This window comes from Carettochelys insculpta, chromosome 4, assembly GCF_033958435.1.
Source record: "Carettochelys insculpta isolate YL-2023 chromosome 4, ASM3395843v1, whole genome shotgun sequence".
Taxonomy (NCBI): Eukaryota; Metazoa; Chordata; order Testudines; family Carettochelyidae; genus Carettochelys; species Carettochelys insculpta.
The window spans coordinates 43859723-43876980 of NC_134140.1; the positions used below are offsets into that span (position 1 = coordinate 43859723).

A 17258-nucleotide genomic window follows, 5' to 3' on the forward strand; every position below is an offset into this window, starting at 1 on the left:
TTTTCATTATCCAGTCTGGCCCTGGTCCCAGTTAGATTGGATAGAGAAGTTCCAATATATATCCATAAAGCATGGTGTTCAACTGTTACCGATATATATTATGGCTAAGGAAACTGAAGTGCAGCATTTAATTTTAATTACAGAAAAACTTAATTTTTTTATTTATTTTAATCACAGAATTTTTTTTTAAATATCATGAAAAACTTGCATCCATGCTTATGAGAATGTCATGAGGAACTGTCTCTAAGGCTTTACTAAAATAAGATATATCAAGTCTACTGCTTCCTTCTTTTCATTAAGCCCGTAGCCCTGTCAAAGAAGGAATTAGGTAGTGTTTGGCATAGATTTGTCAAAAACAAATCATTCCAAACACTACCTGTTTCCTTCCTTGACAGGATTACTGGTCTAGCGAAAAGAAGGAAGCAGTAGACATGGTTTCTTTTTGACATATCTGTGCTGGTTACTCCTTATAATCCTGTTATCCTCTTGGTGCCTAACCAACTGATTGCTGAATAATTTGTTCCAATTTCTTTCCGGGAGTTGAAGTTAAGCTGACTGGTCTAGAATTCCTTCAGTCCTGTTTGTTCCACTTTTAAAGATAGGTATTATGTTTGCTCTTCCCCAGTTGCCTGGGACCCCATCTGCCCTTTATGAAGATAACGATTTGGAGAGTGTATCAGCTAATTCCTTAAGTGCTCAATATGAATTTAATCAGGCATTGCCAATTTGAATACATCTACCTTATCTAAATATCGTTTAACCTTGTAATTTCTAAGTTTTGGTTTGTCTTCTGGCCACCTTGTTACATTAATTTTGTTGAGAGATGATAAGCAGGATTTCATTTTAATCCAGTTATTTATTAGTTTGACTTTTTGTTTCCTCTTTTTTTGTAAATGTAGGGGGTACTATTACATTTGGTGGGGGAAGAATATATAAGTGGCATTACAGTGGATCTGTTGCCAATATTGCAAAAACATCCTTGCTAGGGCTCCTGTTTGAAATTGCAAGTTGGAGTAGAAGGAGATAGACTAATGGAAAGAGGAAAATGTAATCATTATTTAGACTCAAGAATAATCCCTTATCAAGTAAAAAACTGTGGGTTATTTTAGTGGAGAATATTCAGGTTTGAGAGAGATCTTTTTTTAAACCTATTTTCTTCTTCCTATATTTCATTGATTGGGAGTGTGAATATTTAATGTGTGTCTAAGTTAGATGATTGTATAGAATTCTAGACTTTGAAGAGTCTTTGGAGACTTCCGCTTGTCCAGAATGCAGCTTCCTGAGTTTTAACTAACACTCGTTATGCAGAGCATATTATGCTAGCACTTCAGCAGCTTCACTGGCTTCCCTTATATTTCCAGGCACAATTTAAAGTATTGGTCATTATTTATAAAGCTCTAAATGGGTTGGGTCCACAATATTTAAAGGGAACTCTTTTGCTGTCTGGGGACTGAGGTCAGCTGGGGAGTCTCTGCTCTCTGTTGCCCCACTTAAAGGGAGAAGATTAACATCAGCATGGAGTGGTGCCTTCTCAGCCTTTGCTCCCAGTCTGTGGTATTCTCTTCCCCGGCATATTTGCATGGCACCAACAGTAACATTGTTTCGGTGCCAGGTTAAAGCCACCCTTTTTACTCTGCCTTTTATTGGTGTTTGTGTGTGATCCTTCTTTTGAGATGTTTTAGTAGATTTTATGACCTTTTGGAGTTTTATATATGTTTTTTAAAAATTTTGTAAGCTGCCCCAAATATTTGAAATAGAGAGTCAGGGTAAAAATAATTTAAATAATAAATAAATATGAGACCAGGGTTTAAAGAGCTTGTAAGTTGTAATTTAAATTTTATTAGTAGCCAAACCACAATAGAAGCAGTTTTGGAAGTGTGGTTGGTTGGTTAGGGCTTTTTTTTAACTGTCTTCTGTTTAATTGTTTGTCTTACAGGCAAAAAGAAGTACATACTAATTCGAAGGAAGAAAGACTTTTTGTTTCAGCTTCCAAGCCTCCTGAAGTAGCTGTAGAAGAGAAACGCACCTCTGCTGCATCTTCAGTACTAGAAAGTAATAGCCAGGCAGATAAATATTTTCAAAAAGAAGAGAAGCAAACTGAAAATCATGTAGAAGAACACATTTCTGAGAGTGGCATTCTTCAAGGTGGTGTTGATATCAGTTTATCAAATTCTGAAGAAAAAGAAGTGCCTTTGGGGGAAAAAACTCTAAAGAGAGAAGAAATACATAGAATTATGGAGACAGAAACTAGCAAAGCTGAGGTGGTCCAATCTGAAGGAACCACACACTTGCACAGCTGTTCTTGTGAATGTGTTCAAGAACGCAGTGACAAAATTCTGGAAGTTCAAACTGAAAAATACCAATGCAATAAAAATGCAGTAGAACCAGTATTAACACATGAAAGGAACGATATGAAACAAAATGAGTCCACTTTGGATGTACCAGTGAAGCCAGAATTATTCAACTTTCTGGGTGATTGGCCAGTAGAACAAACAATGGGGCAGAGAACCAAAAGAACTAGAAAAACAGAAAAATCTTCTATGAAGAGTGATAAAGAGGACAAAGCAATCAGCCAGCATCTTCACGATTCACACAAAGCACAAGTGAGCTTGGCAGATATTCAGCAGGAAGTACTACCTGGTGAACAAAGACAGGGGGAGGAAAATTTAGCCTCTGCTTCTTTCTGTGGTGTTGGTACAGATAAAATTGCCCCAGAATTGCAAATGATGGGAGACTGGCCAGTTATGAGCTCTTTGCAGCAGAGGCAACCCAGATCAAGGAGAATATCAAAGAGAAGTCTAAGTGACTATGATGAAGCTGGAAATAGGAAATGTGATGTTCACAAAAATGTCCTTGACAAAGTGGATATGCTTCATGAAACATCTGTAAGCATTGAAGAACTACAGGACACAGAGAAATCAAATTTTCAAGAATCTGAAAAGGTAGCTAGTGAAAATGTCAGTGAGAAAAAAACCCAACAAAGTAAAAGAACACGAAAGCATCATAAATTAGCACTCACGTTTAGCAACAGTAGTGTGGTCCTCTCTAAACCAGAGGAACAGTTGTCTACACATAATTTGCTGGAAGATAAACCTGAAAACCACATCTGTAAACAGACAAGCGTGTATTCACAGACTGAGCCACAAGATTTTGCACTCTTATGGAGATTAGAAAGGAAAATTTTTATTTCTGAGAATACCAAAGTATTACATGGCAGAATAGATGCATTCAGACCAAAAGACATGGCTACTGCTTCAAGTTCTCAAGAAAAAATACCCTATAGAGTTATGTATGATAAAAGCACATATGTGGAAGAAAGTGAACTTATCAGGACTGATGAATCTGAAAATCTGAATATTCTTTGTAAGTTGTTTGGGTCCTTTTCATTTGATGCACTGAAAGATTTATATGAGAGATGTAACAAGGACATTGTCTGGACTACAGGCCTGCTATTGGATTCTGATGAAAAGTTGTGCAAAGGCAAAGATGTTAAATGCTTGCAGGAAGCAGGAACTGAGCCTGCTGCCATGTCCCTTGATTTCAAGGCAAATATAAACTATGAAGAGAATCTTAAAAATTCTGAACAAAACAGCCAAATAATTGGGATTGATGGTATCATTCAGTCTTCAGACAACAAATTGTCAGTGTGTTATACGGAGATTGAAACAACAGACATACTTGAGACAGATGCTAAAATATCTGACTCACTAACAAGACTTCCATTGCGTGCATCAGTAAAACTCAAAAACACCAATGACATTGCTCCCAGAACTGAAGAAGTTGTTTCAGGAACAGACATCATTGAGCAATCTGTTTTAGAGGCACAGAAAACAGACTTAAAGGCTATAAGCCTTGTTAATGAAAAAGAAGAAAAAAGAGTGGTGTCGCAGCTTGATGTGGGTTTATCTCCTTTATCTCCTGTGTTTAGTGCTTCTCCAACCATTTCAAACCCCATATTAAATAAGGAGATGGACAATAAACTTTCAGAAACATATCAAGAGAATTCCCAAGAAAATAATATGATTATTCCTTTATTGCAAATGGATCAGGCATTTTTGAAGAGCTATAGAAGTGACAAAGGAGAACTGGAGAGCTGTAAAGAAACTCAGAAAAATTCTGTGATATCACTTGGAGGTAGTAGGGAAGAAAGCAAGACTCCTAATAAAGACGAAGATAAAATCAAGACACTGGACCCTACACCAGTATCCATGAATATAAGTTGCTTAGAATTGGCATTGCCTCCTGAACTAGCCCTTCAACTAAAAGAAATATTTGGGCCAGTTGGCATTGACTCAGGTAAGGGCCTGAAAAATTATTAATAAAAATATCTATGTAATTTGGGGGGTTTTTTTTAAGACTTATGCTTTATTTTGTGAAAATGCATTCATGGACTTCTTCATGGTACTGTGGTGCTATGCAAAAGCACAGCATTCATTTAAAAACTGAAGCAAACTAGAACATGACACAAAGATAGCAATGAAGACATCTATCATTACTTCTAAATTCTTTCTCCACCCATATATATTTTGAGGAGTATTGCAAGAAGATATTTCCACTTGTCTGGTTTGGAGCAAACCTGCTTTCTGTCTCCCCAGGTTGGAAAGGTAGGTCATGATCAGGAAGAATTTTGAGTGGTTGGGGAAAGAGAGGAAGACACAGGACCTATGAAGATAAAAGTAAATGGGGAAGGGAGATGCCAAATTAGAGTTTTTGAGAGAGAGAGAGAGAATGTTACAAAACATTTTTAAAATTAAAAATTAGTCTAGAGAAAATACAGATTGAAAACACCGGAAGACACATGAAGACATAGAATTAAAAGCAGAGAGCTTAAGAGAAAATGGAAAGAAAAAGAAAAGAAAAGAAAAAACAAAACCCAAATCATACAACACACAGAGTCCACTGAACACTGTTGTGCCATCTAAGCTGCGTCTACACGTGCACGCTACTTCGAAGTAGCGGCAGTAACTTCGAAATAGCGCCCGTCACGTCTACACGTGTTGGGCGCTATTTCGAAGTTGAAATCGACGTTAGGCGGCGAGACGTCGAAGTCGCTAACCCCATGAGGGGATGGGAATAGCGCCCTACTTCGACGTTCAACATCGAAGTAGGGACGTGTAGACGATCCGCGTCCCGCAACATCGAAATAGCGGGGTCCTCCATGGCGGCCATCAGCTGGGGGGTTGAGAGATACTCTCTCTCCAGCCCTTGCGGGGCTCTGTGGTCACCGTGGGCAGCAGCCCTTAGCCCAGGGCTTCTGGCTGCTGCTGCTGCAGCTGGGGGTCCGTGCTGCATATACAGGGTCTGCAACTAGTTGTTGGCTCTGTGTATCTTGCACTGTTTAATGAAAGTGTGTCTGGGAGGGGCCCTTTAAGGGAACGACTTGCTGTTGAGTCCGCCCCGTGACCCTGTCTGCAGCTGTGCCTGGCTCCCTTATTTCGATGTGTGCTACTTTGGCGTGTAGACGTTCCCTCGCTGTGCCTATTTCGATGTTGGGCTGAGCAACGTCGAAGTTGAACATCGACGTTGCCAGCCCTGGAGGACGTGTAGACGTTATTCATCGAAATAGCCTATTTCGATGTCGCAACATCGAAATAAGCTATTTCGAAGTTGGGTGCACGTGTAGACGTAGCCCTAGAGTGACCACGGTTGGTGGTATCACACCAGGCACAGTTTAGTAAGTTGCGAGATCTGGCCCCGTCCTGCAAATCGCAAATCTCTAGGGTGGTTCAACAGTAGGATTAGGGTCTTCATCACTTCATGAGTTAACGGTGTGTTTGAGGATATGTTCATCTGAGCAACATGGCTGGAAAGCATGCAACACCATTTTTGAATGTAAGCAGGGAGTGAAGGAAGCCCAGATCTTTGGGGTTGCATTTGGTGCAATATCAAACCACTTTTCGTGCTCAGGATTTGGTGTTGGCTGTGCATATGAAATGCATTTAGGCTCTCCAAGTATGTCTATAGGAGGGTCCAGGTTTCTGACGTGTACAGTAATATAGATAGTACACGTGTTCATTTGATCTCGAGCTTTTAACAAACAAAGGAGGTATGGTAATCTTTGAAATTGTTTCATAAAATTTGTCTGATTATAAAAATTTGAATATATGATTTTTTGATGGGTTTGGCTGTAATGAAAAGAAAAAAGCAAACGCATCTTCTTGACTTTGGGTCAGAATGGAGAGTGTTACTATTTCTCAGACCTGTCCCTCTTTCTTTATATGATCTAGAACACCCTCACTTTCTTTTTGAAAAAACACATGGGTAAAACAGTATCAGGTAAGTGTGCCAGAGAAAGGTTATGTTATGCTGCCACCATGGTCACTCTTGCTGTCTGACTTGTGTAGAAAAGAATTCTTGGCTTTTATCATTCTTAGGGAAGATGCTTCTCTAAATTGGGTCTGATGCAGGAAATGTGGACACTGATGCCTTATGTATTCTTCAGGGATGATTACTCCTGGGGAGTAATTAAATAAGGGAAGAATGGAACATCACAGTTGGTCAAAAGGTTCAAAGTCAACTGCAGAGAATTTAAATGCAAGAATGGACATATAAAAGAACAACATGCATTAAAAGTATAAGGGTGTAAAAGGGCCAGTCATTCCCATAGTCAAGTTTAAACAAGTTACAATTAATATTAACTTCTTTCTTGCCTCTTCAAGATTGAGAGTTGCTTTATGAATCCTATTGGGTGACTTAATAGGGCAGTAACTGCAGTTTTCAAAATTCTGCAGTATGCAAAACTCCCTAAGTACAAATTAAGTAGCCTTAATTCACAGCTCTATACTTGAGGTGATTAATTTTTGTACAGTGCTTTAATAAGTATATTTTCTTTCTTCCATTAGGATCTCTAACTGTTGAGGATTATGTGGTTCACATAGATCTGAATCTGGCCAAAGTGATTCATGAGAAATGGAAAGAATCTATTATGGTTGGTAGACTTCTTTCTTATAAGAAGTTATACGTGGGCTTTTTCAGTCTATTTGTTTCTCTTGATGCATTTGTCAAAATATTTGTATAAAGTAACTTATGTATATATTTTGGAGTAGTGATAGAATATTAGCTATACCATATGAAATACATAGAGTAAGTGGACATACAGCATCGAGGAAATAAATATTTTAGTTATATAAGCCGTGTCTACACATGCACGCTACTTCGAAGTAGCGGCACTAACTTCGAAATAGCGCCCGTCACGGCTACACGTGTTGGGCGCTATTTCGATGTTAACATCGACGTTAGGCGGCGAGACGTCGAAGCCGCTAACCCCATGAGGGGATGGGAATAGCGCCCTACTTCGACGTTGAATGTCGAAGTAGGGCACGTGTAGATGATCCGCGTCCCGCAACATCGAAATAGCGGGGTCTGCCATGGTGGCCATCAGCTGAGGGGTTGAGAGACGCTCTCTCCAGCCCCTGCGGGGCTCTATGGTCATCATGTGCAGCAGCCCTTAGCCCAGGGCTTCTGGCTGCTGCTGCTGCAGCTGGGGATCCATGCTGCATGCACAGGGTCTGCAACCAGTTGTCAGCTCTGTAGGTCTTGTGTTGTTTAGTGCAACTGTGTCTGGGAGGGGCCTTTTAAGGAAGTGGCTTACTGTTGAGTCCACCCTGCGACCCTGTCTGCAGGTGTGCCTGGCACCCTAATTTCGATGTGTGCTACTTTAGCGTGTAGACATTCCCTCGCAGAGCCTATTTCGATGTGGTGCTGCGCAACGTCGATGTTGAACGTCGACGTTGCCAGCCCTGGAGGACGTGTAGACGTTATTCATCGAAATAGCCTATTTTGATGTCGCTACATCGAAATAAGCTACTTCGATGTAGGCTTCACGTGTAGACGTAGCTATAGTGTCTCCTGTGTCTACAACAAAGAAAACCCAGTATAGAAACAATCTCTTAGAATTGAAACAGAAAAACAAACTATGGTGTCTAAATTCAAAATGTGCATCACCCTCCACTGTGATGTTTCTAAAACGCCTTTTTGGAGGGCAGGGGAGGAATTGGAATTCTCACATTTTAGTGATTTGCAGAGGGGATAAGATGAGAAGGTTTCAGGGAAGAATACAGTCTTCATTTTCAGGCACACCATAGCAAAAATGAGATCTGCTCTGGAAAAAAAATTACACGTTTTCACAAAAATTCCAGTTGGTTGATGTCTAATCTATTATTATGTATTGCCCATTGTTTAAATGGGAATTTTAAACCATCCATCAACAATGACATTTTATCTGAAAAAGCTTTGATTTTTGTTCTTTAAAAGGAAGTGTCATTTCATGTTTCCTATTATGTACAAAAGAGATTTATTTATATCAACCGAGAAAGGTTCTCTTTCTTAGAGTCTCATGTCATTATAAGTTCAACCAGAGTAAGAAGAAAAACTGATTCAAACTTATTTTTTGGTACAATCTCCTCTGAGTTTGTCTAATTTTTAATTTAATTATGGGATCTAATCTGATATTTTAGCACTATTTTAGTTGGCAACGTGAAAGCTTTATATCTTAATGTATTTCTTATGTTAGATATATACACATATTTTCCAAATAAAAATAGTTTAAAAATTGTAATGTAATTTGAAACCTGTTTTTTCTGAAAAGTAATGCTTTATTGGAAGAAACTATATGGCTTGCTAATGTGCAAAATTTTTTAAATATTTGTCTTTAGAAGAGACGAAGGAAAGAAGAGGAATCTTTCAAGCAGTTTATGGCAGGTACAGTATCTTCTTCCCTCAAATTAATTTAAACTGCTCATTTCTCAAAAAATAAAACTAGTAAGGTTAAAATACTGCAAATTATTGAAAATTTACTGCTTCATTTGTTAAGCTCAACTTGTATTTAGTAGATTTGGAATGTTGATCATCATTATCTTACAACAGAAGCAGTGGTAATGAAAAATAGGCAAGCCAGTGACTTTAACAGTAGTATTAAAGCACTCCGTGATGACTGGGTTTTCTCCTTTCTAACTGGGATCAAAATGTGTAGGGTGAGAGAGTGCCTGACTCTGCTTGGTTGTTCAAAGTCCTGGTACACTCTCCATAATTTAGAGGCATTAATTCAAGCTAATGCTCCAAGTGGGCTCTCCTGTTAGAAAAGAGAGGAAGGGGGCATGGCCTCTGAGCTTCCCATCCTTTCATTTTGATCACCAGAACTGGTCCAACACAGAGGTAATGTGTATGACCCTCTTTGAAATAGTGATGAGCTGCTAATCAAGCATTCAGTCCCTCAGCTCCCCATAATGAATTCTTCCTTTGCAGCAAACACGCTCTCCACTCACTCATCACTTATGCTGTGACTTTAAGCCACAGTGTGATCCATAGAATTAAAAAATGCCTACCTAATAGCTAAACTGTGCCATTAACTTCTCAAGAAAAAGATGACCAAATAGTTAAATGTCTGTTCATAAGTTGTGGTTGCAAAATACATATGCCCACGCACAGATAAAAATTCCATGCATGTTCACGTGCAGTTATTTATTTGCAGACATAGGTTAGGTTACAGCATATAAACATTCAGATTGTCACCTTTTTTTACTAGTTAGAAGAAAAATGAAGCTTGATAGACTTTGGGGGATGGAGGAAGAGGTGAATGTAAGCAATGTAATGTTATTTTTGGTGAAAGTATAAATTGCTTAAATAAAATTAGATTATCGGTAAATTAATTAAAATATAGTAAGGTGAAATTTTATTTTTATTACCTCTGGCTTTACTTAAATGCATTGAATTTTTTTCATTTTGTCACCTTGAAATTTTTGACTTTTGCACTGTTTGACCAATTAGATCTGGATGACTCCCACACAGTCTTATCTCAGAGTGCAGCCAGTAAACTGGAGAAGAAGAAAATGACCGGGCCCTCGCAATTATCAACAGAGACATACAGTGAAAATCTAGCAGCATCAGAAATTTTCCCTTTTATGGATCACTGGAATGCACAAACTCAACGAGTTTCACTCAGAGAAATAATGTCTGAAGAAATAGCCTTACAGGAGAAACAGGACCTGGTATGAATATTGCTAATTTTTATGGTGTCTATTAGATATCACTGATTTCACATCACATACTGGTTTGGAATAATTAGAAGCTATATTTTGCCTCTATAGTCATGTGTTTGCACAAACTGACTACTTCTGAGCTTCTGAGATAGATGTTAATTAATTTATTTATTGTTTTTTTGATAGCTAGAGTTTACTTAAGATGCTAGATAAAAGCCAGGGGATGTTTCTGTTTCAAAATCTATAATTTGAAAACTTAATATCTTCACTTTTCACAAACAGATCACTTTATATCTCAGTATACAAGTTAGCAATGACATTTACTTGAACTTTAAAAAAAGATCAAATTGGTTTTGATCCTTTTTTGTGAGAAAGACCTATAAAATTATCAGAGAGGTAGCTGTGTTAGTCTGTAGCTTCGAGAACAACAAGAAGTCTTGTGGCACCTTATAGACTAACAGATGTTTTGGAGCATAAGCTTTCATGGGCAAAGACCCGCTTCATCAGATGCATGAATGGTGGGAGTGTGGTTTCAGCGGGGTATTTAAAGAGTGGGGTCCCAGTGAGAGGGAGGGCCAGAGCTGACAAGGTCTATTCAGCAAGGTGGAAATGGCTCAGTATCAACAGCACTTATCAAAAGAGGAAAAAACAAGAAAAATTATAAAAATTGTAATTAGTACCATCCCATGCATGTTCAGAAAGAGACTTAATTGCTTCTGATACTAGGAACCCACAACATTGCAGACATCAGGCACCTTTAACAGGTATTCAATATATAATTCTCCCTCAATTTTGCACACTCTTATTATTCCCTAAAATTTTGTTCTTTCCATTTTCTTAGTTTCCATTTAGTTTTCTCCTGTTTTCAGGTTAGAGCTTGTAATGATCTAACTGATGGGTATCTTCTTTAATGGATAGAATGACAGACTGGTACAATTATGTCTTTTTTTTTTTTTTCTCTCTTTTTTGAGGTGGGGGAATTGTGTTACCCACTTGTCCTAAAAATAGAATCCTTGTTTTTGTTGACATTGAAGTTCAAATACTATAAGCCTATATTTCTGAAGCAAAATGCTGTGGTTTCTCATCTTTGGCCGTGTCTACACTACGGAGTTCTATCGACATAAGTGGCCTTCTGTCAACAAAACTCAGAGAACAGCCACACTACAAACATCTTCTGTCGAGAAACTGTTGACAGAATGCAGCAGTTTCCTTGGCAGAGTTCTGTTTCTCCCATTCAAGGCATAACACTTCTGTCGACAGATTCTTTCGACAAAAGAATAGTGTAGACACTCGGTGGGGGCCCTCTGTCAACAGAGGAGTCCTCCATGGCACCAGCCACCTTGGAGCTGGGAGATGCTCTGTCTACTGCAAACAGAGCTCTAGGGTCTGTCCCTACAGCCAGCCTTAAAGGTACAGGAGCCCTGGAAACCCTCTACCAGGACAAGTGTGCAATCAGCCCAGTCAACATGTGCCTGCAGCCTGTTGCCAGCCACCACCTGTGGCCAGCACAGTCAAATAGTGGCCTTTTGCTCCACCAGGGGCAGCCCCAGGACATACACCCAGCCAGGAGGAGATATGCCCCTTCCTGGACAGACCCCGAAGTCTGGGACCTGCTCAGCTTCTGGGCTGAAGAAACTGTGCCGCTCGGCTTGGTCTCTAAAAGGAGGAATGCACCAGGCTACAGTCAGGTCACAACAGCCTAGTCAGCCTGAGGACATCCCACTTGGACCATGAAGCAGGTCCAGGTGAAAATTAAAGTGCAGCAGGGATATGCCCAGGCCCCGGACTAAGGCCACTGCTCTGGGGCACGATGGCCAAGCTGTCCCTACTACTGGGAGCTACATGAGCTCCTAGGGGTGGAAGACACCCTCCCCGCCCCCAGCCCTATGGACGCATCTGGGGAGGCTCCCACCCAGGGGAGCAGGAGCCCAAAGACAAGGGTGACACTGCGTCCATGGCCAGTGAGGGGAGCCTTATCAGCCTGGCACCTCCAGGGCCTTGATGGACCTTTTCAAGGTACCCGCTGCTGAGTATCCGCAGGGCACACACCCTGGGATATGGGGGGGCAGGCAAGGGTGGGGCATGCTGCAATCCCCACTGAGACAGCTTGGCCAGAATGCCACCCCACGAACCTGGCACCTGCGGCTGTGCACAAGGCGCTGTCTTCCACCTGGTTTGACCATTGCAACTGTGGGGCACAGGCACTGGCCCACTGCCAGCCCACCAGAAGCCAACAGGACCCTGGGGGTGGGGTGGGGGGCTGCCTGTCCCTAACATGGCTGGGGTTGGGGCAGCTACACGGGCAAGGGCCTGACCTCAGACACACCGCTGGGGACTGCGACCCTCCACTCGCAGGCATGCCTGCAGGACACAGGCAGCACTTGCACCATGGACAGCGCCTTGAGCTGCATGGGTGGGAGGGCTGTGTGGAGGGAAAGATTCACTGTCTCTCCTCCTTGCCTCCCTTCCAGCTGGACCTTTGGAGGGCCAATCAGCCCCCACCTCTCCTCCAGGGCGAGGCCCCCTCCCAGGAGGTCAACCCCAATACAGCAGAGTTGTGTGAGGGTGGGGCAGTACAGTCCCCTAGGGACGGGGCTTCTCCCTTTCACATTCCCTGCCTTGCACCTCTACCTGTGCTTCTGGATCCCCATTGGCTGGCACCCCTCCCTCGCCTGGGCAGGGCCTGTGGCCAGGTGGTGTCTTACCTGCATGAGGATGGCACTGACGGTGGAGTTCTCCATGCCAAACTGGTTCCAGACGGATTGGTAGCTGTTTCAGGGGTAGCCAGCTTCCAGAGGGGCATGATAGGTCGCAGATGGGCATCCTCTTTGTGGAGGGCCGGGGCAAGCCAGGCACATAGCTCCAGAAAGGTGTTCTTCCGTATGCGGAAATTCTGGTGCCAGTGCTGGTTGTCCCACTCACCCATCACCAGATGGTCTCTCTAGTCTGAGCTGCTGGTATAGTGCCAGATGTGCCTGATGAGCTGTGGGCGTGGATGCTGGTGACAGTGCAGCAGTGAGAAGGGTGTCTTCCTCATGGGAGGTGTCGGTCTCGTCCCCCCAAAGGAGGAGGAGAAGAAATGCTGGGATGACATGCAGCAGAAGCTGCAGTAGCAGTGTGTGCAGACAGCACAAGCCCTGGGGCTGCTTTGGCAGCCTGGCTCACTGGAAAGGTCAAACTCTGACAGGAATCTTGGGAGCCTTGCACTAGCTTTGCTGTCCCTCCAAGAGGTATGTGAGCCTTGTCGTGGTCAGGGAACATGGTCCAAGGAGTGTCCTTTATGGGCGAGCAGGGCTGTTGCTCCAGGAAGGGCATGGTGTCCATGTGACCCTGACTTCTGGGTCACCATGGCCCTCTCTGCCCACAGAAGGGCCTGGGTGTGTGGACGCTCTCTGTTGACATTATTTGTCAACAGAATGAGCCTCTATTTGGTATGGATGTGTTCTGTCGACATCGGTTCTGTCAGGAAATATGTCCTGACAGTAACTTCTGTTGACAAAACTATGTAGTGCAGACATAGCCCTTATGCTTATACGTGGCTTACTGATAACTATGATGCTCACATATTGATTTCCACTTTGTGATATTTGTCTCAGTTTTGCTTTGATCATTTTTTTTGTAGGAACACTGGAATTGCCAGCTATATTTCAGCTTATAATTAAATATCTGTCACATCCTCTAAGTGTTTCACAACCTTTTTGATACCAGGAACAGGCTTGCTGCCTTCCTAAACTATGTCGGGGAGATATGAAGGGCTAGCATCAGTCCACAAACCAATCCCTGAGAATCTGCTCTGGGTGACTTTCAAAATTTGAATGCCTAAGACATTGAAACAACTGATACCCATTTCAAAACAAAACCCACAGTTTCCATTATCTGTAAAGCAACCATAGCTCAAGCCCAAACACTCAGTATATTCCTTGCCAACTTCCTGAGGAATAAAAGATGGAATTTGCACCTTGTCTGGAATGCTCAGGAATCTGGATGTGTATAGATCAGCAGGGTTGCAAAGTACAAATTACAAGGGAAGGCCTATCTCAAAAAATACCTTGCCATCTGCCTACTCTCAGTTTAAATTGACGAAACTCTAATTTAGCCACTTCCAGCTATTGCAGATTGTGGCAGCAGCACATGGCATATGCCCATACCAGTTTTCTGTGTGGTCAGTACTTATAGGTAATAAAATCTTCAGCACAGGCATCTCAAACTTGCTGCTCTTCCCCATGGCTCCCACTGCCACAGGGAGTGCTGGTGGCCCTTCTACCACCCCATGCCAGGCCATCCCGCCTCCAAATCCCTGAGGCTGCGTCCATCAAGAGGGAGGAGCTTTGGGAAAGAGGTGCAAAGGGAATGAGAAGGGGGCAGGACTTGGGGGATGAGTATACATGCACACATGACCCTGCCCGAAGGGACTTCAGGACATATTGTGAAATTGCTTGGAATGTAGATGGCCTGTGGGCCGTGAGTTTGAGATCCCTGCTTTCAGTGATATGTGTCTAGGTATGGAAAACATTTTTGGCCATAACATATGAATTCTATTATTGGATCAGTTTTATGTAGATTCCTCTAATGATTTTATCATTTTACTTACTTTACTTTCTGGATTAGAAATGTGATCCTTCGGTGCCTACAAAAGACTGTGCTGCCAGATTGAAGGAGAAGCAACTCTTTGCAATGTTCCCATCCATAAACCAAAGCTTCTTAATGGACATCTTCAAGGACAACAAGTGAGCAATCTTTAAATGTTTCCTTTGTAAAATACTGCCTAGTAATAACATACATGAAACATACATAGAGAATAACAACATAGTTATTCTGTCATCAAGTGTTCCAAAAAATTAATACTTTGCAAAAGAATGGTTCTATCCAAGCTAACAAAAACAAATTTAGCTTTAATTAAAGGCAAAATTTCAAGGTCCTTAACAGTAAATTTTTTTCTTCATATTTACACACTTGTTTTAGTCTTTACTACTTTGAGAAGACTCATCTCTCATTCCCTCACTTTCCCTCTCTGGTCCAGCACCCTGAGGATCTGACTGGTAGCAAACTAAGGAATCTGCCAGACCAACGAAGGTCAAAGCTCTGCCCCCCCCCGCTGCCCCCCAGCTATGGGACTTCATTTCAGCAGCAGAGAGGCTAGCATTGATTGATTGAGGATGGGGGTGACTCTTGGCATGGTGGATGTGGAATCCAGGGGCCAGGAGTGCAGTCTGCTGGGGTGCACTGAGCCCTGCAGCCATTGGGCTGCGCTCCTGGGTGTCACCCCACCTCTTTCCCCATGAACTCCCCCTCCCCCATCATTTAACTGCTGTGTGAAGGTCTACCCCATGGGCTGGGTCTACACTTGCCCGCAACTTCGAAGGGGGCGTGTTAATCAGGGTGACGTGAGATTACTAATGAAATGTGCGATACATATGCAGCACTTCATTAGGCTAATTCTCCCCCGTGGCAACTTGTAAGTGTTAAATTTGGAAGTGCTGGCATGCGTGTAGCTGCGGGTACTTTGAAGTTCCCATGCCACTTGAAGTTGCTGCAGGGGAGAATTAGCCTAATGAAGTGCTGTGTATTCGCCGCAGCACTTCATTAATAGTCTCCCATCACCCTGATCTACATGTCCCCTTCGAAGCTGGGGGCAAGTGTAGACCCAGCCCATATGTTTTAAGAAGTGAAAGAGCTGTTAATGTGCATTGGGACAATATATATACAAAGTTACTGATACTTGATTTTAATATCTCTCTCAACAGCTACTGCTTAGGACAAACCCAGCAATTTCTGAACTGTGTTTTGGAAGCAGACCCTGTAAAAACAGTTGTAGCTCAAGATATTGCTCAGCAAAGTGAGACCATCCCTTCCTGTAGCGCTGTGAAAAACCGAGAGAAAAAGGTAAGGGTCAGGTTTTTTCATAATAACAAATATGTCCAGTGAAGTCCGTCAGTGTTATAGTGCACATTTAGCTGCAGCATCGGTGGTTTATATTTTTGTCACAGTGACGGTGGATATTGTTGACATTTAGCATCTTCCTAGAATATGGATCACTGAATAAAAAGCACTTAGTTCTTCTTCGAGTGTCCCTGTGGGTGCTCCACATTAGGTGTCGGGCTCGCCCGGTGCCGCAGATCGGATCTTCCAAGCAGTTTCTGCCGGACCGCGCATGCGCTGGTGTGCGCCGCTCCCCTGCGTGCTCCTGGCCACGTGCGCGATCCGGTCCCCGCCAGTTCCTCTTAACTGCCGTCGGCTGCAGACAGAATCCGACTAGGCTATGGCCAAGTTAGCATATTCAATGGTTTTAGCTGTTTTTCTTTAAAGTTTTCAAGTTCTTTAGTCTATTGTTAAGTTAGCCAGTTGTTATTTCAAAAAAAAAAACGAGAAACAACAAGCGGGACGGAATTCAGTCCGGTCCTAGTAACAAGCGGAGCACCGGAGGCCAGGAGCCTAGGGCCATTAGCCCTCCTGCCGCGGCAGGCTATCCGAGAGGGGGAAAACAGCACAGAGAAGGTGCGAAGTACCCCATTAACAACTAAAAGACTCACCGACAATGTCCTTTTCAGGATTCAAGAAATGTGAGTCTTGCCGAGAGGCAATGCCAGCGTCTGATGGGCACAGTCACTGTATAAGGTGCCTGGGGGAGTCCCATGTCACGCAGAAATGTTCCTTCTGTGCAAAATTAACAGCCAGAGCAAGGAAGGATAGGGAGATGCGGCTTAAAATGCTGCTATTCGACAAGGCCCTCCAGCCAGACGTGCCGGAGCAGCCGCAGCAGGAGGGACCCTCCGGGGCCCATAAAAGGAAAGCCGCCTCCCTCACCCCATCAGCGCAAAAACGGAGGAAAGTCTCCCCAACCCGATCCCTGCCGGCAGCAACAGGAAGCGGGACGGGAGGAGCGCACAGCCCCCAGCCGCAGCAACAGCTGATTGGCGGCGGCACGGAGGGCCACGTGGAGGCGGCTCAGCCTCCGATAATCAAACAGCCGCCCCGCACCGCAGGCAGGGCGGCAGCTAAACAAGCGCCGGTACCGGCGGCACCACAGGCAGCGGCACCGACCCCCGGGGAACCGGCGGTACAGAGCGCGCAGGCACGCAGCCTGCAGGCACCGGAGGACACCGCCCGTGTGGCACCACCCATGAGCGTGCCGAGCGCGGCGCAGACGGGGCCGAGATCCCCTGCACGTCGGGGCGGAGCCACCCCCTCAAGGGAGGGGGAAGGATGCACAGAAAACAAGGCACCGCAGCCCCTCTCCAGACAGGGCTGCAGAGTTGCTTTCTCTCAGCCCTCCGCTCATGC

General features: G+C 43.4%; 1 protein-coding gene across 5 annotated transcripts in view; it reads left to right on the forward strand.

Moving 5' to 3' along the window:
• Window positions 1-17258, forward strand: part of N4BP2 (NEDD4 binding protein 2) — a 62572-nt gene that overhangs the window by 29498 nt on the left and 15816 nt on the right. For all 5 annotated transcript variants that reach the window (XM_074992634.1, XM_074992635.1, XM_074992637.1 and 2 more), the window contains 6 exons: window positions 1937-4296; window positions 6843-6928; window positions 8655-8700; window positions 9766-9986; window positions 14586-14704; window positions 15722-15860. In XM_074992634.1, coding sequence (XP_074848735.1) covers window positions 1937-4296; window positions 6843-6928; window positions 8655-8700; window positions 9766-9986; window positions 14586-14704; window positions 15722-15860 — 2971 coding nt within the window. The remainder of the gene's footprint in view (window positions 1-1936; window positions 4297-6842; window positions 6929-8654; window positions 8701-9765; window positions 9987-14585; window positions 14705-15721; window positions 15861-17258) is intronic.